The sequence below is a fragment of the Xyrauchen texanus genome, chromosome 3 (assembly GCF_025860055.1).
Source record: "Xyrauchen texanus isolate HMW12.3.18 chromosome 3, RBS_HiC_50CHRs, whole genome shotgun sequence".
Lineage (NCBI taxonomy): Eukaryota > Metazoa > Chordata > Actinopteri > Cypriniformes > Catostomidae > Xyrauchen > Xyrauchen texanus.
The window spans coordinates 12,370,995-12,394,477 of NC_068278.1; the positions used below are offsets into that span (position 1 = coordinate 12,370,995).

The window sequence follows — 23,483 nt, forward strand, 5'->3', positions numbered from 1 at the left end:
CTTATCCTATCCTATACAATACTATCTTATCTTATCTTATCTTATCTTATCTTATCTTATCTTATCTTATCTTATCCTATACTACACTATCTTATCTTATACTATACTATACTATACTATCTGATCCTATCCTGTCCTGTCCTGTCCTGTCCTATACTATACTATACTATACTATACTATACTACACTACACTATCGTATCTTATACTATACTATCTGATCCTGTACTACACTATATTATATTATCCTATCCTGTCCTATCCTATGCTATACTACACTATCTTATCTTATCCTTTCTTATCCTATACTATATACTATACTATACTATCTGATCCTATACTACACTATACTATACGATACTATACTATCTGATCCTATACTACACTATAGCCTACTACTATACTATACTATCTGATCCTATACTACACTATACTATACGATACTATCCTATTGTGTCCTATCCTATAATATAGGCCTACTACTATACTATACTATACTATACTATATAATATTATTCTATTCTATACCGTCCTATTCTATTCTATTTCTATTCTATACTGTATTTCACTATACAATTCCATTTCATTCTATCGTATTCTACTATGTCATATACTACTTTATACTATGTTTTCCATGTGGGCTTAATTGCACCCGCAATTTACGTTGCAGTTGGTTTACAGCTGCCTTCCAGCACCCGATAATAGTACTGCCCGCTGTTCTCACCGCTAATTGGAGGAAATGTGTCACATGACTCTTAAGTTTCGTGGTGACGTTCGCAGAGTTAGTTGTGACAAGAGGCACCCAGGAACACAGGTACAATCATTTTAAAGATGACACATTTCCTAATCTAAAACACTGTATGAGGTTCCTTCGTGAAAATACAGGATTAATGGTGTTGAAATACACTTTGAAGTGTGAGCTGTGCTTTTCGACAGACATTAGTTAGCTTGTTAGCTGCATTGAACTTGTATCAGGGCCCGTATTCGATTTAACTGATATATAATTTAGTGTATTAATTACAAGATATATAAATAATTAAAATTACGACGACTACAGCTTGTCTTTATGATAAGGAATTGTCTCTAGCTAACGTGACATTGCAAGCGTTATTCCTTTAGCGTAATGTTGAGAGTTGTGGTGTGTTTCCTACAAACTACACAGACAACATAAACAAGACAGCAGTGAGATAATATTGTGCTAAAGAACTGCTGTTATGTTTCTCCGTCGACCTGTCTTTAGTCTAGTAAGACTGAAACATTGCATCTCAATCCTGGTTCCTGGATGAGCACAGCGCTGCGTCTTTCTCCATAAACACAACTGATATATTAGTGAACTGCTCCTTGATTTAATCTGGATGTGTTAAATAAGGGACACGTCCCAAATATGCAGTAGAATTGTGCTAATCTTTCTGGCTCTTCTCACAAAACATGTTATTACCATAAAACCCATCCACTTTGTTTTTACCCTAAAACTATCATAAAACATTTACTTGAAAAACTTGTTTTGAGTTGTTGCCTACTGATACTTAATATGTATGAATGCATTGAGTTAAAAGATAACAATCTTTGTTTTTCACCACCTGTTTTAAAACAGGAAATGCTTTCCACTGTCTCAGCCCAGTTAGTGGTTGTAACTGCTCTTTCATTGTTAATGAATGACATGTTACTTAAAATCCAAAATAACAACACTGTGTCCCAGCTGTTAGTTTTTGTGATTTACGCCATTAGAACACATCCATATTCATATATTGAGTGGACCCAATGAGTATTTAGTTACACATTTGGCATAAATGTCTTTGCATTATATAATACAGTATCATAAAAGTGGCATTTCTTATTGAGAACAATAGCACAAGCACACCTAAAGCTTAACCTTTCACAAAAAGTTGGTGTCCATAGTTAATGGGGTGAACTACACCTTGCTGCTAAATTCATTCCAGCTTTTGTCTCTCATAGGAATGGGTCAAGAAGCAGGCAAGTCTGCATGGCCCAAACCAGCTGGAGGATACCAGACCATCTCAGGCAGGAGATACGGCCGGAGACACGCATACATTAGCTTCCGCCCAGTTACAGACAAACACAGAGCAACATCCACTGTGGACTGTGAGTGCATGGAGAGGACCAGTAATCATAAGGACCATACAGTGGGTATGTACCAGCTGTTAAAGGGAATCGTTTAAGGAACGTTACTTCGCGTTAGTTCTAATGTGTTCTGAGTTACCTAAAGTATGTGATCAATAAATGTGGAATATAGGATTTGAGACATACTTGTTTTTGTGGTAAATGAACAGCTTTGTAATGCACAGTAGGGATTTAGTAGAGCTGAAATATGCTTTTGTGGGCTGCTCTGATTTAGAATGGGATATTTATTAGAAGGTGCAGAAAGAAACCCTGTTGGTGTTGCGAAGATCAACAACTTTATTAAAAAAAATGTTTTAAGAATGGTGAGGGTGGATGAATAGTTGTTTGAAATTGTATTTGAAATAGGTTTTTAGAAGTGAAGTGGAGTTATAGGATGAATCTCATGAAACCTGTCAGAATATGTTGGGGGTCATAATGTGTTCTAGAATCCAGAAATTGTTACACTGACCACGTTTGCATGCTCTTAAGAAAATGGTTTGTTCCAGGGTTTCTGCAGAAAGCGGCAATCTGAAACATCATGTAAGCAGGAACGCAGAACGTCTTTATGCCATTTAAGTGATTAAGAGAAAGTGGTTTACCACACCTAGGTTTCTCTCATAGAATGCAGCTTAGTGTGGCCATGTAAACACGTAAGTGGCGATGGGTGTTTGAAGACTGCGCATATGCGTGAACAGAAGTCATAGGATGGAGCCCACCAACATGTCAACAAAGTTTAAAGAATTCAACATTTCTCGCAGTACAGTGGGAAAAGCAAATACACTATAGCCTATACTTTTACATTTACACACACCACTGTAAAATATCAACAGTCCCTCATGTTCGTGTTTATGCACTCCTACACTTGGGGAATCCCGGAGTTTTAGGTAAGAGGGAAACCCCGATAATGCAGCACAATTCCACCAATGCAGCACAATTGCACCAAGCAGAACAACAACTCTTGAATACCTAGAATTAAAAGTGAAGCAACAGAGAATAAAATAGCAAAATCTTCCTCGGATACCATGGCTTTTATTTACACAAGCGTCGTGTGGAAATGGCTGTGCTGTGGAGAATGCTGCTTGCTGAATGTATACGGGAGTAAAGAGTTTGTTGTTTATACAGTGCATGTAAATGGGAACGCTGCTTTCTTGCAATAAGTGGTTTCTGGTGTCCATGTAAACTTAGTCAATAGGGCACCTACAATGGAAGTGAATGAGGGTTTAAGGACAGAAATGTGAAGCTTAATTTTATAAAAGCACTTGCATGAATTCTTCTGTTAAAACTCATGTTTTATTTGAGCTGTAAAGTTGTTTAAATTGTCATTTTTACAGTCGTTACAACGAAGTTGTAAAATTGGTTATACTGTATATTTACACAGAAATGGTTAGGCTATACTTTTAAAACCGTTAGTATTTTAACATTTACAGATTGGCCCCATTCACTTCCATTGTAAGTTCATCACTGTAACCTTGATTACATTTTAAGTCAATTTATTTTTGTGATAATCTACATTATGCCACAAATGCTTTCGATTAATCTTAACTTGTATTGAACCAAGAATATTCCTTTAAGCTTAATCTAGAGATTGGTGGCATTATGTTGATTACCACAGAAAATTTTTAAATTCTTCCCTTGTCTATTAAAACAAAAGCAAAGTTAGTTTTTTTTTTTTAAATATACAAGGGACTAATTGAAATTGTTATCTGTTAATTAACTTTGATACAAATGCAGTTGATTGAGTTTAAATTCTACAGAACCAGGAACATTCTTTAAAATGTTTAGCATTTTGCTTTTTTTTTTTCATGACAGTTAAGCACCATTGCCCAAATTTCCAGTAGTCTACTGTAATTAAAACAATTTGTTTACATTTTTTAAATATACAGTATTTGTAGGTAAACATCATGGTAGCATTTGTTGCACTGGATTTAAATTATGCCATTTTTAACATAAACAAACATTATATTATTATTGTACAGAGAATTAGATATTTTGTAATTTACAGTCATTATGATAAGTGATTAATTGTCATTCAAATAATGTCTGCAAACTACATTTTCATAATTATTATTATAAAATTTTCTTTCTTTTCTTGCCTTTTGGGGGTGAAACCTAATCTGGATCTTTTTTCATGATATTCAGCCTAGAGTGCACAGAAACATGGAAACTTACCAAGTTAATTGATAACCAGTGAAGGGTAAACAACAGTAATTGAACTGTCTTCCTTCTAGCCTCAAAGACCAACATTTCTTCAGTGATTCAGACCATCATCCCAATGGCATCCTCAAATTCACTGCGGCCTGAGTTAAACACGACATCAAAACGGGATGGCCATAACAGGAAACAGTCATTGTTGTGCAGAGCTACTAAAGCCCCCTTAAAACATTTTAAGAGACCAAAGAGTGACCAGGTTGTGCCATATGATAGTAACTATCATTCCGATATAAAAAGAAATAATCAGGCAAGAGTTTGGACCCAAGATGAAGAACCCAAGTCCCCAACCAGCCCTGAAGTTCTGAGCTATATTAACATTGACTCCTATGAGCTTGACAGTAGAGGAGCTGAGGAGGATGACTCGAGTTTAAACCCAACTCAGGCCATTCAGAAGAGACTTGATGGTATGATTTGCGAACTGGGATTAAATGTAGATTTCCTTGAGGATACAGAACATTCAGCTCAAGTGACATCTTCAAAAACGTCAACAAATTGCTATTGTGAGGAACCAGATTGCCACAGAACTGTAAAAGCAAACAGGAAAGTTGGTCAGTTGTTATTTGAAGAAGACAATGTTCCCACATGTCAAGGGGTTACAGCCAGTGCTGGCCCTGTTTCCTATAAAAGTGTAGGAAATACGAATCCTGAAGAAACGTTTCTGTCAGAAATGGTCGTAAGGCCAAAGATCCGCAAAGAGACTAGCAAGACTTACCTTCAAAGGAGGAAATGGTCTGAAAAAGAGGAAGGGGGTCATTTCTCAGGCTCGCCGGTCAGAAACGAGTGTGACCCTGCACCTCTTGGTTTCCTTGCACAAGCAAGCCCTGAAAGGGAGCTCCTCTTTGATTTCCAACCCTTGACCTTGAGTGACCTCAACTCTCCGCAAAGGACACGAGAGGATGGTAGTAACACTACAAAATGATGATGATGATGATGATGATGATGATGACGATGATGAGATCTGGGAAGATCTAGAGAACTTTGGAGAGAAAAGGGCTGATGCGTCTGAAAAGGGGGATGAAAGGTACAGTATAATTACCTGGAATACTTGACTCTGATTCGTCATTCGTTCCATTCTGCAGTTAAATAATTTTGTATAAAGAGCTGTTGATTTGTGTAATTGATCGTTGTCCGAGGCAACCAATTTCCAAAAGAGCTGTGCTGTAGTACAGTGTAATAATTTACAATAAGTTAAAAAAGGCCTTTTAACAGAATGATAACCTGATTGTGCATGGATCTTTAAAGGGACAAATTTCTGCATTCATGGCAGAAGTTAGAATTAACAACATAATCAGTTTGATAAGACTTTACCAGTTATACAGTGGCCTTAAAAAGTTTTTGGACACTTAAACCATTTACTTAACGGTCCAAACCTTGGTTACATTTCATTGCAAAATTATTTATCATTTAGTTTGATATCTGGCTTTCTAATGCAATGATATTCTTACAATTTTAAGTCAGCCAGAACTCCCCTTTTAAGCAATTCTTATTGGAAATGATGTTTGGAATGATGCTAAAGCATGAGTTATGCTCCCTTCGAAGTGCCCTGCAGAGGCATGATCAGAGTCAGTTAGAACACAGCCAGACGCACTGAACAGTTGTAGGGTGCGTTCTTGTTCTAGAAAGCATTTGATTGGACAATGTTTCTCAACCTCTGTGTGGTGTCTTTGATGTTTAGCCGGAAGAAAGAGACTGCAGATTTGAAAAGCTTACATCTTCTGAAAATGAATTTTGGCAGTGTTTAGAAGCACACTAGCAGATAAATGACCATAAAATTAATAGATTTGGACTGAAAGCAGGAAAACTTTTAAGTGTCCAAATATTTTTTCGGGCCGCTGTACCGTAATTCACGCTGCATTTATCCAAGATGAATTTGTTAATTTGCTGTGAATGCTTGATAATTTAAATGCCCCACAGGAAATGAGGTGGTACTGAAGGTGCTCTCTGTGGGTGCTCATTCTGCATTCTAATGTGCTTCAGCTAAGAGGATTACTTTAACTTTTACGAGGTTGACTCACGATTTGTGTGTGTGTGTGTGCGTGTGTGCGGATGTGTGTTTAAAGCAGCAGCTCAGAATGCAGCGAGGGCGAGTGGTCGGCTTCATGGACGTCAGACTCCGGGCTGGAGAAGGAGAGGTGCACCAGTGAAGAGAGCTGGGAGACTCTGCCTGGCATGGATGAGCTGCCCGGTAGCAGCAGCAGTAGCAGCAGTCTGGAGGAAGTGCCTTCTCTCAACCTCGCTCTAGAGTAGGCACACATTCACTGACAGAACAAACTCTAAACACTGCAGTAATTCTTTGGATAACACTGGGTCACATTCACTAATGCATGTGTAAAAGTGTGCTGAAAAAGTTATCATGCAAACTTCCAGCTGAATTCACAGCAGATGCGCATGCATATAACTTTCCTTCTAATGTTAATGAACCCTAGTTATTTTAAATGAGAGAGCGGCAAAATTATCTCCAAATAACGACTTTCTGCACAACCTCTGCTGTATAGCCATTCATCGCTCCTGCAAGCGTATATTTACAATATTGTCTGAAAGCACACACACCAAGGTCATTGTGTAAAGCCAAAGCAGGGGCAGAGCCAGGAGTTTTTCAAAGGTGTTGCCAGGCAGGGGCAAGCGATCAGTCTGTGGGGCACAGAAATGTTCGGGCAGCATTTTTATATCGTCGGACTGTGGGGGGTGGATACAATGACAACCGGGATGGAGAGGTGCGGCGACCTTTGTGTGCGCACATGTTAAATTTGTACAGAGATGATTTCACCTCTAAAGAACTCAATTGTGCCAAAAAATGACTAAAAGAGCAATTGCGAGTGGGGTTGCCAATGGGGTGGCCAGGCTTCGGTCCATGTTGGCCACGGCCATGGCCACCCCCTAACTCCGCCACTGAGCCAAAGTGTCATCCTCAAAATGAAAGTACACAATAAGTACCTTTTTTTAAATATGCCTAGACTACATGTGAACAACTGGATTTGTATGTAAAAGAAAAAGAAAACCTCTCCAAAACCGCATACTTTGGAAAAATTATGACATTAGGAAATTGAAAACGAAAAATGATTAGTGTGGACGTGACCTAAATTTTATTGCAAATTTGGAATGTGTTTAAAGGGAAAGTTCACCCAAAAACTTTTCCATACAATGCAATTGAATGGGCTCCAAAATCACATATAGGCAGCATAAAAGTAATCCATACGACTTCACTGGGTTAAATCTATATCTTCAGAAGTGAAATTATTGGTGTGGGTGAGAAACAAATCAATATTTAAGTCATTTTTTACAATCACTCTCCACTTTCACATTCTTGTTTCTGTTAATTCGCATTCTTCGTGCATATCGCCGTCTTTTGGGGATCTGTTTCTCACACACACCTATCATATAACTTGTGAAGATATAGATTTAACCACTGGAGCCATATGGATTACTTTTATTCTGCCTTTATGTACGAAAGAAAGGGCACGAAGAACATCCTGAGTATCCCACTAGTAATTACGACTTTGTGGTGGCGCTCATGTTCGTTCCAATGCCTTGGAAATAGGATCATCCAACAAGACTTGAACGCACCAATACAAGCTCATAAGGTTTTCAGAGTATTTATCAGTTTATTGCAGAAATATGTTGTTTACTCAGAACTGCTTTTTGTTTATTTAGATGTTTTAGAACAAGCAAACACACTATAAAATGATTAATAAGAGGACATGTTTGTTTTCTTTATATAGTACTTAAACATTATGTTTGAATATGTTATGAAATCAAACCTTCACTTGTTTGTCAAGGCTGTGTATTTATTAACATTTTAAACAATTACAGCTTTCAGTAGATTAAAAAAAAACAAAAAAAAAAACACTTTAAAGTTTTTTTTGTTTGGACTGTTAACATATACTGAACCACAGTCAGACAGAAGAGAATCTGGCCTCTTCAATGTAATTTTGGTTTAATGCGTTAATTATGTTAAGTTTATTGGAGTAAACACATTCATGTATTTAAAGGTACTCTGTAATATTCTTTTATATGTTATGCTGACACTTGGTGGCATAGATGCAGAATCACACAAAAGCAGAATTTGTCTGTTACCAATGCCATTATAGAAATGCGCTGTTTGCAGTCAGCCATGATTCCACAAATGAAAGCCTCCAGTTACAGGGTATTATTGAGATATTTTTCAAAAATACTGTTCTTTTCATTCTGTTTAAAAATGTAGCAACTGGCAATAAAACTAAAATCAAAATTATAATTGAGTGCCTTTTAATTAATTTCAAGTGTTAATGCTTTAAATTTGGCAGCCCTTAAAACTATATGAACATACTGTTTCTGCTCTTTTGTGTTTTGTGTGTGGCTTTCGTCAGGGAGCAGACCCCTCTGGAAGAGGGTGAGATCCCCTGGCTGATGTATAATCAGGATTCTGGCAGCAGTAGTGATGAGGATCCATATGGTGTAAGTCAGTTTGTCCACCCTGGACTCTTCATTCTGGATGGCAACAATAACCTGGAAGATGACTCCAGCATGAGCGATGATCTGGACACGGAGTGGAGGTCAACAAACCTGATATACAATATCAAATAATACAGATAATGACACAGGATGAATCTCACCAAACCTGTTCCGTTCGTATTTCACCCCAAATAAATGTTATTTTGCAGAAATGAAGCCCATTATTAGCTATCATTACCCCCAAAATTGTCAGGAATGTTTAGCATGCAATACAAGTTAAGCTCAATCGACCGCATTTGTTGTAATTTATATTTTTTTATTAAATCTTACAATAATAAAGACAAGCAAAAAATGTAGAGTGTACATATGTATGTGTGTATATATATATATATATATATATATATATATATATATACACACACACACACACACATATCTACATTTAAACCCCACAACCACGCCTACCCCTCCCAATCCCTATCCCCCAACAAACATCAATGTGGTTACACATGAATAAATATACAGAAAAAAGGCCAGCAGAAAAGGGACTTATTAATGCATAATTTTGGGTTCTGCCATTTGCTCGAGGCAACATTTAAATAAATCACCGAGTTAAACACACTGGACACTTTTGTCCATACCGAATGCAAATGCGAGATAATGGGGTGTAACTCCTCTGATTAGTTTGATAGAAAGACTTTTCAAAGATGAAATAGGGGCAAAAACTTCCTGTTTAATACCAAACCAGGGAGGGTCTCTCAGGTGGAAGCAACCAATGAGCCAAATGTCTGAGTCAGAACGCATAATAATAAAACAAAATCTTGGGCCTAGCCCACCTTTGTCAATTAGCCTATGTAACATATTGAATTGTAATCTGGGATGCTTAAATTCCAAATGAAGGTCTTCGCTATGCTATCAATAATGAAATAAGAGAGGGGGACATCTATAGGGAGAGAGGGAATGGTACAAAATAGGAGGCATAAACACAAGGAACATGCAGATTCATCCACAACTGTCCCGAAGGCATGTTATTAAACAAAATAAACTCCAGCCGCTAGGCAGAGCCAGCACAAAAAGAAACAAAAAATGCGCCTAGCTTCCTCAGCCAGTCAAGTGACTATTCAGTGAGTCAAGCACACTTGGGAGCAACATGAGAAACGCACCATCCTCAGGCCATTGAATTTATGAAAGTCAGTGCTTGCTATGGGCATGTAAATATCTTTTGGCCATCCTTTGTATCTATTCTCAATTTGGCCGGAAACATCAGTGCAAAAGCGATCTTCCATTGATGTAAATGTTTCTTGCATTCCTTGAATCGATCATGTTTCTCTCTTGTCGAATTCGCAATGTCCGGGAACAAGAAAATTATGTGGTTCTTCCAAGAAAGCTTTCCTTTACGCCTCACGTAACACAAGATGTTTATCAGATGATCTCATAAATTTGGCCAGAATTGATTGGGGCCTGTCTCCCTCAGCGGATCTCCAAGCCGGGACTCTGAGCTCGCTTGATTCCAGTTTATGGCCTGTTATGTCGAGCAGACATGGGAAGAGCTCATCAAGGAATTTCACCATATCTTGGCCTTCCTCATGCTCAGGAATTCCAATAATGCGGACGTTTTTTTGCTGATTACGATTCTCATGGTCTTCCAACTATTCCCAAACGTGTTCCAAATCTACTTTGGACGGTAGCGGATTAGCAGCTAATTCCCTCTCCGATGACTCCAGATAATCAATCCGTTTCTCAACATCCCTGATTCTTGTAACCAACTCGGAGAATTTCGCCTCCATCGCAGTGATCGATCGACGTATTACAGCAAGATCCTACAAGTCTGCCTCGACCATCGTCAGCATTCCAGACATGCTCGCCAGTTGCCACTGAATTTATCCTGCCGCACATATTGCATAATGTTGATTACCACAAAAACTTATTTCAACTCAACCCTTGTCTATTAAAAAAAGAAATAATTGTGGTTTCGGTAAGATTCGGGCAGTCTATAAACATTATAATACACTTTTAGTGTGATGTAATTAGGGATTAACTGGTGTTACAGCAGTTACCATATTGTAGGGTTTACCGGCGATACGCTGTCAAAGTCATAATATTGGATATAGATTTATGCAGATAAGGTAAGCGATTGTATCACAATAAAATCTTGGTAGAACATATTATGTTTACATCTTGTGGCTATAATTTTGAATATAGCCACATTTAATTTCTGTTGTTTGTGTCTAAATGTAACCATGATTTTTAAATAATTTATTATTATTTTTTTGATAAATGAGGGGCTTTTTTTTGGTAATCAGCATTATCTGACACATACTGTCAATTGAGCTTTACTTGTATTGAACACTGCTTGAAGATATTGTGCGAAAAATTATATATTTGCAATTTACAAGTTTGTGTTTTATTGCCTTTCATTTATGCTTATTTAAATAGATTTTGTATTACTATTTTTTTTTTAAGGATCTGTTTTATTAAGCAGTAAGGAGACTAATGGGAGTTAAAAAAATGTAAAGTAAAAGATCTAGACACTGTTTGTTTTCTTTTGATTTGAGGGTGAAACATGGACTTGTTTTCGTGATATTTACACTACAAATTGCATATCTGAAATATGAAAACAGTGATAAATTACATTTAAAAATTACAATTTACAGTCATAAAATAAGAACAGTACAATATGTTTCCTCATTGTAATTCTGTCAGCTGGAGAAGCAATACAAATATTAGTTATTAATAGTTACTAACTCCTTTTTTATTTTTTTTCAGGTTTCTTGATGAATTTGGTGAGGGTTTTGGCATGGCTCAAGCAATCTCATATGTGGATCATTCCCAGCTTCTCACTTACATGGCATTAGAGGAGCGTCTCGCTCAGGCTATGGAGGTGAGTACCTCTGCCTTAATGCATAAACTCCATATATATTGAGATTCAGAGCAAATCAAAGGGAGTCTATATAGGCACTTTAGGGTTGCAGTATTGCTCTTTGAATCTCTGCTGTCCAACTAAAATGGAGGTAAAATAGGAGGGTCCAAAACTTTGAAGCTCAAAAAGCACATAAAGTCAGCATAAAAGTAATCCAAATGACTTCAGTGGTTAAAGTCATCTCTTCAGAAGCAATATGATAATTGTGGGTGAGAAACAGATCAATTTATTATTCTGTTTATTGATCTATTTTTATACCTATCATATCACTTCTGAAGAGATTGATTTAAACACTGGAGTCTTCTGGATAACTGTTTTGCTGCCTGTATGTGCCTTTTGAGCTTCAAAGTTTTGTGAGAACCTACATCAGGGTGAGTAAATGATGAGATCATTAAAATGTTTTGGGTGAACTATCCTTCCAATGGACAACTAAAATTTGTGCATTTACTTGAGAATTAACATATATGATATTTAGACTTGCTTTAAGAGAATATATTTTAAATATACGTGTATTTTGTATACAAGTGTATTTCTTCACTTGGTTATACTTCTGCGAGTGCAGTAAAGACAAAATATACTTATATTCAAGATCTCTAAAAGCAAGTATAAATATATTATATGCTGCTTCTCGGGTGAATGCATATTTTATTAAAGGATCTTTAGATATTTTAAAATATTTGTATTTTAATTATTATATTCAACATTCTCTTTTTTTCTGCAGTATAGTTGCTAAAGAAAATATACACTGTTGTAAATGAGTTTTAGATATTTATATTGGAAAACAAACAAAAACAAATCAAAAGCTGATGTTGTTGTAGTGTATAATGGGGCGAAGACTTCCTCTCTCTCCTTTCTGTTCACTTCAATCCATCTTTAACTCACAAAATAAACAAACATTCTCTTATTAATAAAGCTGCTTATTGCCAATGTTCTTCACTATAAGAAATGCACAGTGACATATATTATGATTCAATAAGTCATGAGCAATCACGTTATAATCTAGCTGCAGCAAGCGTGCGCACTCGAGGGATGAGCGTCCCCGCGACAAAGTGTGAAATAGCCGGGTGCAGTTTCAGTGTCTTTCCCCTTAGATTGGGACATTTGCGCAACTCATAGAAGAGGTGCTGACCACACAGAGAAATGCCAGTTTTGGAGTTAGCTGTTAATTACATGACCTGCTTCTGTATTGAACTTCAATAAAGCTACAGTGGATATAAAAAGTCTACACACCCCTGTTAAAATGCCAGGTTCTTGTGATGTAAAAGAATGAGACAAAGATAAATCATGTCAGAACTTTTTCCACCTTTAATGTGACCTATAATGTGAACAATTCATTTGAAAAACAAACTGAAATCTTTGAGGAAAAAAACAAAAAAAACTCACAATAACCTGGTTGCATAAGTGTGCACACTCTTAAACTAATACATTGTTGAAGCACCTTTTGATTTTATTACAGCACTCAGTCTTTTTGGGTAGGAGTCTATTAGCATGGTACATCTTGACATGGCAATATTTACCCACTCCAAATCTGTCAGATTGCGAGGACATCTCCTGTGCACAGCCCTCTTCAGATCACCCCACAGATGTTCAATTGGATTCAGGTCTGGGCTCTGGCTGGGCCATTCCAAAACATTAATCATCTTCTGGTGAAGCCATGCTTTTGTGGATTTGGATGTGTGTTTTGGTCGTTGTCGTGCGCAAACCTGAACTTCATCTTCAGCTTTCTAACGGATGCCTGAAGGTTTTGTGCCAAAATTGCCTGGTATTTGGAACTGTTCATAATTCCCTGCACCCTGACTAAGGCCCCGGTTCCAGCTGAAGAAAAACTGCCCCAAAGCATGATGCTGCCACCACCATGCTTCACTGTGGGTATGGTGTTCTTTGGGTGATGTGCAGTGTTGTTTTTGCACCAAACATACCTTTTGGAATTATGGCCAAAAAATTCAACCTTGTTTCATCAGACCATTACACATTTTCCCACGTGCTTTTGGGAGACTTGATGTTTGTTTTTGCAAACTTCAGGCGGGCTTGGATGATTTTCTTTGTAAGAAAAGGCTTCCGTCTTGCCACCCTACCCCATAGCCCATTCATATGAAGAATACGGGAGATTGTTGTCACATATAGCACATAGCCAGTACTTGCCAGAAATTCCTGCAGTTCCTTTAATGTTGCTCTAGGCCTCTTGGAATCCTCCCTGACCAGTTTTCTTCTTGTCTTTTCATCAATTTTGGAGGGACGTCCAGTTCTTGGTAATTTGTTGTGCCATATTTTCTCCACTTGATGATGACTGTCTTCACTATGTTCCATGGTATATCAAATGCTTTGGAAATTCTTTTGTACCCTTCTCCTGACTGATATCTTTCAACAATGAGATCCCTCTGATGCTTTGGAAGCTCTCTGCAGACCATGGCTTTTGCTCGGAGATGCAACTAAGAACATTCCAGGAAAATCCTACTAGAACAGCTTAACTTTATTTGTGATTAATCAGAGTCACTTTAAATGATGGCAGGTGTGTAATGACTTCTATTTAACATGAGTTTGAATGTGAATGTCACATTATAGGTCACATTAAAAGTGGAAGAAGTTCTGTCATGATTTATCGTTTGTCTCATTCTTTTACATCACAAAAACCTGCCATTTTAACAGGGGTGTGTAGAATTTTTATATACACTGTATAATGCATTAAAACTGCATTTAAGATGTAACAGCAGGTTTTTCCTTTAAAGAGCTCTGACTCACTTATTCACAATGAGAGAGCTTCTGAATTTACTTATTCTTGTATAATTCCCTCATATTTTGCGATCTACATCACCTGAAGCTGTTTGGAAAGTTTAGAGTGCATGTGGACTGTGATCTGTGTAATTCTTCCTTTCCTCAGTCTTGCAGTCACGCGTAATCATTAGAGTTTAATGTGATCTCATGTTACGTTAAATGAGATCAAACAACTATTCATCAATGAAAATTTTTGTAGACAATTTTTTTTATTGTTGACGTTGTCGATAACGGCAACTAATCATTTCTGCTCTAATATATACATATATATTAGGGCATATATAAATACACACACTGGTGGCCAACTCAAACACCTTATCCTTGAGTAATCATGCTAAATTGATAATTTGCAACTAGAAAACCACTTGCAATTATATCAAACACAGCTGAAAGATATTTGGTTCATTAAATGAAGCTTAATATTGTCTTTGTGTTTATGAGTTGCCACAGTATGCAATAGACTGGCATTTCTTGAGGTCAAAATTGGTAAAAAAAAAAAAAAAGAAACCGCTTTCTCTAGAAACTCATCAGTCAATCATTGTTTTGAGGACTGAAGTCTATTCAATGCTTGAAATTGCCAAAAAACTGAAGATTTCACACAAAGGTGTAACTACAGTCTTCAAAGACAAAGGACAGCTGGCTCTAACAAGGACAGAAGAGATTGTGGAAGTTCAGATGTAAAACTAAACAAGAGGATAAGTACATCAGAGTCTCTAGTTTGAGAAACATATGCCTCACATGTCCTCAGCTGACAGCTTCATTGAATTCTACCCGCTCAACTCCAGTTTCATGTACAACAGTAAAGAGAAGAGTCGGGGTGCAGCCTTATGGGAAGAATTGCAAAGAAAAAGCCACTTTTGAAACAGAAAAACAAAAAGAAAAGGTTAGAGTGGGCAAAGAATCAGACATTGGACAACAGATAATTGGAAAAGAGTGGATTGGAACCCCATTGAGCTTTTGTGGGATCAGTTAGACTGTAAGGTGCACGAGAAGTGCCTGACAAGACACATCTATGTCAAGTGATACAGGAGGTGTGGGGTGAAATGTCACCTGAGTATCTGGACAAACTGACAGCTAGAATATCAAGGATCTACAAAGCTATCATTGCTGCACGTGGGGGATTTTTTGATGAGAAAACTTTGATGTAGTTTAAGAAGTTCTGAATTTTTTTTTTTTCAAATTGTAATAGTAATTTTTCACATTGTTAATGTCCTGACTATACATTGTGATCAGTTGAATGCCACTTTGGTGAATAAAAGTAAAGATTTCTTTCCATAAGGGCAAAATCTGTGCATTATTCCAAACTTGTGCTCTAAGTTCTCGTGGTGGTGTAGTGACTCACCACAATCTGGGTGGCAGAGGACGAATCTCAGTTGCCTCCCAATCTTTGACCGTCAATCCGTGCATCTTATCATGTGGCTTGTTGAGTGCTTTTACCACAGAGACAAGGCGTGTGTGGAGGCTTCACACTATTCTCCGCGGCATCCACACACAACTCGCCACGCGCCCCACCGAGAGCAAGAACCACATTATAGCAACCACGATGATGTTACCCCATATGACTACCCTTCCTATCAACCAGGCCAATGTGGTTGTTTAGGAGACCTGGCTGTAGTCACTCAGCACGCCCTGGATTCGAACTCGTGACTCAGATGTGGTAGTCAGTATCTTAATTCGCTGAGCTACCCAGGCCCCAATTAACCATGATTTATTAAATTAAGCAATTTCCACTAAAAGGTGGCTGTGGGGTAAGCTTAGCCAGTGGCTCAACTTATGGTGATTTAAAGGTGTAACCATTGCATCAAATGCAGGAAATACTGTTAGATTGTTTTTGTTGAGAAACTTGTGTAGACCAGATTTTTGGCCCTTTCTAGGGAGTGCTGGTAAAGAGAAACCCCCCTTTCAACATTTCATATTTCCCTGCAACCATGATAGTTTGAATGTAGAATAGTTATGTTTGTTTAGTCCAATCAAGTATATTTCTGTAAACTTTCTTTTGTGTTTCTATCAAGAATTTATATTTTATCAAATTGTACTTGCCCTACTCGAAAGTATTGTAATCTTTAAGAATGTGTGATGAAAGCTGTTTTGTCATTAAAGTGTTTGCACAAACAGCTTGGCTGCAGTTCTATCTTATATTTTAATGCATGGTTTATTTGATTGTCTTAATATTACGTTTTGGTCCAGCTAAGATAAACTAATTAAGAAATTGGACTCAGTTGGTCTTTGAAGTCTTTGACAACTCAACATACTTCCATAGATTTCAGCCAATGAGAGAAGCCAGTTGAAATGTGGCTTTATGTATAATTAACTTGCTTCTATCTTTATCTAGGGGAAATGAAATATGCTAATATGTTTTGTTGTGTTGCAGACAGCACTGGCTCATCTGGAGTCTTTAGCTATAGATGTGGAGCAGGCCCAACCCCCCGCCACCGAACAGATCATCAGTTGCCTACCCCAGATCACAGTGCAGGCCGACAACACTGGTACTACTGCCATTACTTGAAGCTGTAAAACCTAAAGTATAGTACTGTACAGTATTTAAGCAATAAGGTACAAGAAGACACTATATTGACAATATAGTCGAAGGCTAAGTGTGTTGTTTGGCATTACACATGGAAAAGTACCTGCACCTAGCATGACTTTGAGTGTCTTATTGCCTTTATACAGTGGGTAGGTTATTTGTTTAGCCAGTCAGAAGACTTTGGCGTGCTGTTGTCATACGAGAATGCCATAGTGTGTTTGACAATAGTATGATTTATTTAAAAAAATTAAATCATTAAATGTATTCTTTTAAATTAATTTATATTTTATTTTATTTCTATCATATTTATAGTATTTCAATGATTCTTGGGATAAGGGCCAGAACATGTTTTAAATCTAAGTTTTTATTTTTTAATAATAAATTAATTTGAAAATGATATATTTGTATACAAAGGTCTCAGCTAATGAACCATGTAAGGGAATTGGTTTTTACAAAAACACTTTTTTCAGAAAAATGACATTTATTCACTTTATAACTCCGTTTGACACACTAAAAGCATGTTATTTTAATTTGATCTGTCCAACAAGAGTATTAAGTCTTTAATTAGCTAATGAAGTGTTCAGTAAAGGAGTTAAGTAATACAAACATTCTAAAATGTATTTGTCTGTTTTCACACTATTCTGAAAATTCTGATGGAGTTGACAAAAACATTTTTTTTTTTCCATCTTAACCACGTGTTGGAGTCGGGTCTTCAAGAGTATTTCTGTCAATTGAACCCCTATAATCTAAATTATATACTTTGATTACATTTACCTCATTACATTTTATAAATATAAATCAACATATAAATATCAGTATGTATTGTATAAATAATAATAAAACATGTCCTATATATATATATACACTCACCTAAAGCATTATTAGGAACACCTGTTCAATTTCTCATTAATGCAATTATCTAATCAACCAATCACATGGCAGTTGCTTCAATGCATTTAGGGGTGTGGTCCTGGTCAAGACAATCTCCTGAACTCCAAACTGAATGTCAGAATGGGAAAGAAAGGTGATTTAAGCAATTTTGAGTGTGGCATGGTTGTTGGTGCCAGACGGGCCGGTCTGAGTATTTCACAATCTGCTCAGTTACTGGGATTTTCACGCACAACCATTTCTAGGGTTTACAAAGAATGGTGTGAAAAGGGAAAAACATCCAGTATGCGGCAGTCCTGTGGGCTGAAAATGCCTTGTTGATGCTAGAGGTCAGAGGAGAATGGGCCGACTGATTCAAGCTGATAGAAGAGCAACTTTGCCTGAAATAACCACTTGTTACAACCGAGGTATGCAGCAAAGCATTTGTGAAGCCACAACACGCACAACCTTGAGGCGGATGGGCTACAACAGCAGAAGACCCCACCGGGTACCACTCATCTCCACTACAAATAGGAAAAAGAGGCTACAATTTGCAAGAGCTCACCAAAATTGGACAGTTGAAGACTGGAAAAATGTTGCCTGGTCTGATGAGTCTCGATTTCTGTTGAGACATTCAGATGGTAGAGTCAGAATTTGGCGTAAACAGAATGAGAACATGGATCCATCATGCCTTGTTACCACTGTGCAGGCTGGTGGTGGTGGTGTAATGGTGTGGGGATGTTTTCTTGGCACACTTTAGGCCCCTTAGTGCCAATTGGGCATCGTTTAAATGCCACGGCCTACCTGAGCATTGTTTCTGACCATGTCCATCCCTTTATGGCCACCATGTACCCATCCTCTGATGGCTACTTCCAGCAGGATAATGCACCATGTCACAAAGCTCGAATCATTTCAAATTGGTTTCTTGAACATGACAATGAGTTCACTGTACTAAAATGGCCCCCACAGTCACCAGATCTCAACCCAATAGAGCATCTTTGGGATGTGGTGGAACAGGAGCTTAGTGCCCTGGATGTACATCCCACAAATCTCCATCAACTGCAAGATGCTATCCTATCAATATGGGCCAGTATTTCTAAAGAATGCTTTCAGCACCTTGTTGAATCAATGCCACGTAGAATTAAGGCAGTTCTGAAGGCTGAAAGGGGTCAAACACAGTATTAGTATGGTGTTCCTAATAATCCTTTAGGAGAGTGTGTGTGTGTGTATATGTATATGTATATATATATATATATATATATATATATATATATATATATATATATATATATACATACACACACACACACACACACACACACACACACAAACAAACAAAGATTCTGCTGAACACAAAGAAAGATTTTTACAAGAATATTTCAGCTCTGTAGGTACAAGTGAATGGTCAAAACTTTGAAGGTCCAAAAAGTACAAAGGCAGCCTAAAAGTCTTCCATACGACTCCAGTGATTTAATCCATGTCTTCAGAAGCTAATTGATAGGTGTGTTTGAGAAACTGATTAATATTTAAGTCATTTTTTACTATAAATTCTTTCCTGCCCAGTAGGTGGCGATATGCACTTAGAATGCGAATTGACAAAAACAAAAGAAGAATGTGTATGTGAAGTTTTATAGTAAAAAATGACTTACTATAACAAAAAAATTTGTTTCTTTCACACACACTTATCATGTCTCTTCTGAAGACATGGATTTAACCACTGGAGTTGTATGGATTAATTTTATGCTGCCTTTATGTACATTTTTGGAGCTTCAAAGTTCTGGCAACAATTCACTTGCATTGTATGGACCAACAGAGCTGAAATATTCTTCTAAAAATCTTCAGTTGTGTTCTGCTGAAGAAAGTAAGTCATACAAATCTGGGATGCATGAGGGTGAGTAAATGACCAGAGAATTATGTGGTGTATCATCTGTACACGTATACCCTTTACTATAACAAGTGTAGTGCCCTAACGTTCTGATTTTATGTGCTTTTCTGCTTTTATCTGTGATATTATAGACAAGAGCAGCATTACAGCTTCTATGGAAGTATTATTATTATGGCTGTGGTTACATAATTGCACACAATTTGCTTGCTTGTTTCTCACTGCTGTCCATGTGAAGTGTTTTGAAGATGGAAAATTGAAGAAATTGACTTGTTATACAGAAAAGCTTTGTGTACTCATTCTTTTCAGAGCGATACGAAGACCAGATGAGAGATATGTTTCACTCAAAAAGCAACACTCAGTGCAGGCACAGATTGAGTGACAGGGAAAGCAAGCAAGCAAGCAAGCACACTAATGTCCTACTTCAACTTTACGCCACGGAAAGCATAAAATGGCCCAGTTTCAACACTAATGACTGAAATGAATAATTTGATGTGTGCGTGACTGGATCGAGACATGTTTGAATATTTGCTTTGGTCACGTATGTTTTATAATATGATGGAGAGCTCAAATGAACTCAAATCAAATGTTTGATTTTGCAGAGCAGGAGCAGTGCTGTACCATCTGCTGCAGTGAATATGTCAACGATGAGATTGCCACCCTGCTGCCGTGCCACCACATGTTCCATAAACCCTGTGTCACTCTCTGGCTCAGGAAGGTATTTGTGTCTGTTTTTCTTGGGAGCTTGTGAAAGTGAGAGGAAAATGTGGAACACAATTTCATAATCGCATATAACTGTTTATGTGGGATTGTTCACACAGAAATGGCATTTCTGTCATTTTCTCACCCACATTTCGTTCCAAAACCATACGACTTTCTTTCTTCCATGGAACACAAAAGGAGATATTTTTTTAATGCATTATACACATAAGTTGATCACAACTTAAAGGTGCAATATGTAATATATTTACTGCATTAAAGCATAAAATTATCATAGCATGTTTCCTAAATCTCTAATAACATTTTAAGTTGAAATACTGGCTTTTCCGAAAACAATGCTACAGTCAGTATATTCTACCTTGAAATGTCCATTCTGAGCCGTATTTCTGTTTATGTTTAGGCCTGTGTGATCCCGCCCACTGTCCACTCACCAATAGTATTCCGACACCCCGGGTTGCCAGATTTGTAACAAGTTTGTGGGCAAACACCGCACACTGCACCCATGGAAGGAAGCAATACATCTTGCCAACATTGACAGAGTTATAAAAAATCCACTTGAGCTGGTTTATAATTTGCAAACCATAAAAACAGTGCAAGCGTATACATTAGCTGAGTAACTTATAGCTCGTCAGTTTGCCATTGTCAGTTTGCTTGTTCCTGTTGCGTGTCCTCTCCCTGGCAATCTGCGTGAGCTTCCAGTATGGAGAGGAGAGGGCGGGGGAGACAACCCTCTCCAATATTATGAATTTGGACTTCAGTACCCATTTTAAATGCTTGATGTCAATGTTACATATTGCTCCTTTTACATTAAAACTTACGGAGAGGAAAAAAATGGAGTGGAAAAGAGCAGTGTAAGCACAATGCATAAAATCTTCTTCATACATCCTGAGGGTGATTTAAATACTGACAGAAAAGAATGCAAATCAGACCTTTTTGACAACATTATTTGATAAAAAAAATTAAAAAAAAAGAGTTAAACGAATCAAAGATGGTTTTGATGATTTGATGTCAGTCTTTTCTCCTTGTGATCTTTTTTTTTTCCCCAGTCTGCGACGTGTCCGGTGTGTCGGCATGTTCTGACATCAGCAGCGACCGAACCCCCGTCTTTAAGTTCTGAACAAAACACGTCAGCGTCCACTCACAGCGCATCTGGAGGAACATGCTGATCTCAAGAGCACACATCAATCAAAACATCCCGCAGAGAAATATTAAAGTAATCACATTTCCACAAAAAACATTTACATCCGATATTTCCTTGCTGTCAAGCGACAGGCCAGACATGGTTTTCAGATTCCATTTAACCTAGTGACTTGTGCTGCAAACTTAAATGTATTTTCTGAGAAAATATGAATACATATTCATGGTAACCATATTTATTCCTGTTTCAATTTTAAATCTGTTTTTGTACATCTAGGCTAAACATAATGACTGTATTTAACGTTTCTCAATTCATGTAAAGCATCATTTCCAAACGCAGTCGCTCAATAAAAGCTCACACTTGGTGTTAATAAGCATCACTTTTATCAATTCAAATCATTATGAGTGCTGTGATAAAGCAGCTTCCCAAGGAGGTTGCTACCCTGAACTCTCTCGGTTACGATTCAGATATCCATTCAAAGGGAATTTGGTTGCCTGAGGTGCATGATAACTTTTTGATTTAAGTAAACATGGCTGGAAAATAAATGATAATGGCTGTGCAATATAGATAAACATATTTGTATAAATCATTGAAATGATGGTCACTGAATAGGTAGTTTTCATAAAAGCACCTTTGGGAGCAATACAATTTCCAAAAGGCTGACAGTCTGAAATGGAAAATATGATGGTGCACGACTATAAATACGAGATGGCTTTGTGCCGTTTATTGCAACGGGAATCGCTGTGTATTCAGTGTCATGTTATTTAGAGGCGGCAGCTCGTACTGTATCAATGGACTTACTGTCTCATACTTATGAATCTTTATCTCATAATTATTTAATATCTCATATTTCTTAATATCTCATAATTATGACCAGTAATCACATATTATAATTTTGACTAATCTTAGTATCTCAGTTATGACATCTCATTATTGAACATTTAGTCTCTATTTGACTTACTGTCTCATATTTTACTTTTTATCTCATAATTAATGACTTTTTACGATCATAATTTTGACTAGCTCATGGTTGACTTAATATCATAATTATTCATTTATATCATTTTTTTTTTACTTTTAATGTCATAATTACCATCTCATGACTTGAAATATCATAGTTATTATTTCTCATAATTGGACTAGTAATTATGAATTTTTATTTTTTCATCTTATCATATTTTTGACTTAATCTCATAACTGCTGAGATCCAATGAGATCATAGTTATAATTTGACATGTAATTAGTCATTTTTATCCTATAATTACTTTTAATGCCATAATTATGACTCACATTTTTAATTTCATTATTTCTCATAATTATGACTTTAAATCTCATTGTTATGATTTCCTCATTATTTGACTCATAATTAATATTTACCATCTCAAAATAATGACTTTGTCAGTTATTACTAAATATCTCATAATTATTAGTAATCACATACTTATGATTTACTATCATACATTTGATTGATCTCATGGCTTCTCAGTTATGACATCTCATTATTAACATGTCTGTCTCAATTAACACCGTCTCATATGTAACTTATCTCATAATTATGACTTATTGACTTTTAATATCATAATTGACTTACTATCATATTTTTTACTTTTCATTACTCATACTTATCTCATAATTATGACTAAATCTCCATTGTTTTCTCATAATTTGACTCACAATTATGACAATCTCGTAATTTTGATTTACTATCTCAAAATAATGGCTTCTTCTAATTATGACTTTGTCATTTATGACTTTACAATAACGAGGTGTCGTAATTATGAGTCTCATTTGACGTACTATCTTATATTTTAATTTCATAATTACTTTCTCATGACTATAATTCTCATTTATCTCATAATTTTGACATCTCATAGTTCTTTTAATACCATAATTCTGAGT

At 36.8% G+C, this 23,483-nt stretch overlaps 1 protein-coding gene across 1 annotated transcript; it reads left to right on the plus strand.

The window, feature by feature from the left end:
- Window positions 1–1,954: 1,954 nt before the first annotated feature.
- On the plus strand, window positions 1,955–22,189 carry pja2 (praja ring finger ubiquitin ligase 2). Its single transcript, XM_052093087.1, is given in 9 exon segments — window positions 1,955–2,146; window positions 4,348–5,225; window positions 5,227–5,351; window positions 6,394–6,573; window positions 8,677–8,862; window positions 11,528–11,642; window positions 16,825–16,939; window positions 20,329–20,444; window positions 21,493–22,189. Coding segments are annotated over 9 exon segments (2,025 nt in total). The 5' UTR covers window positions 1,955–1,956; the 3' UTR covers window positions 21,613–22,189.
- Window positions 22,190–23,483: the final 1,294 nt, after the last annotated feature.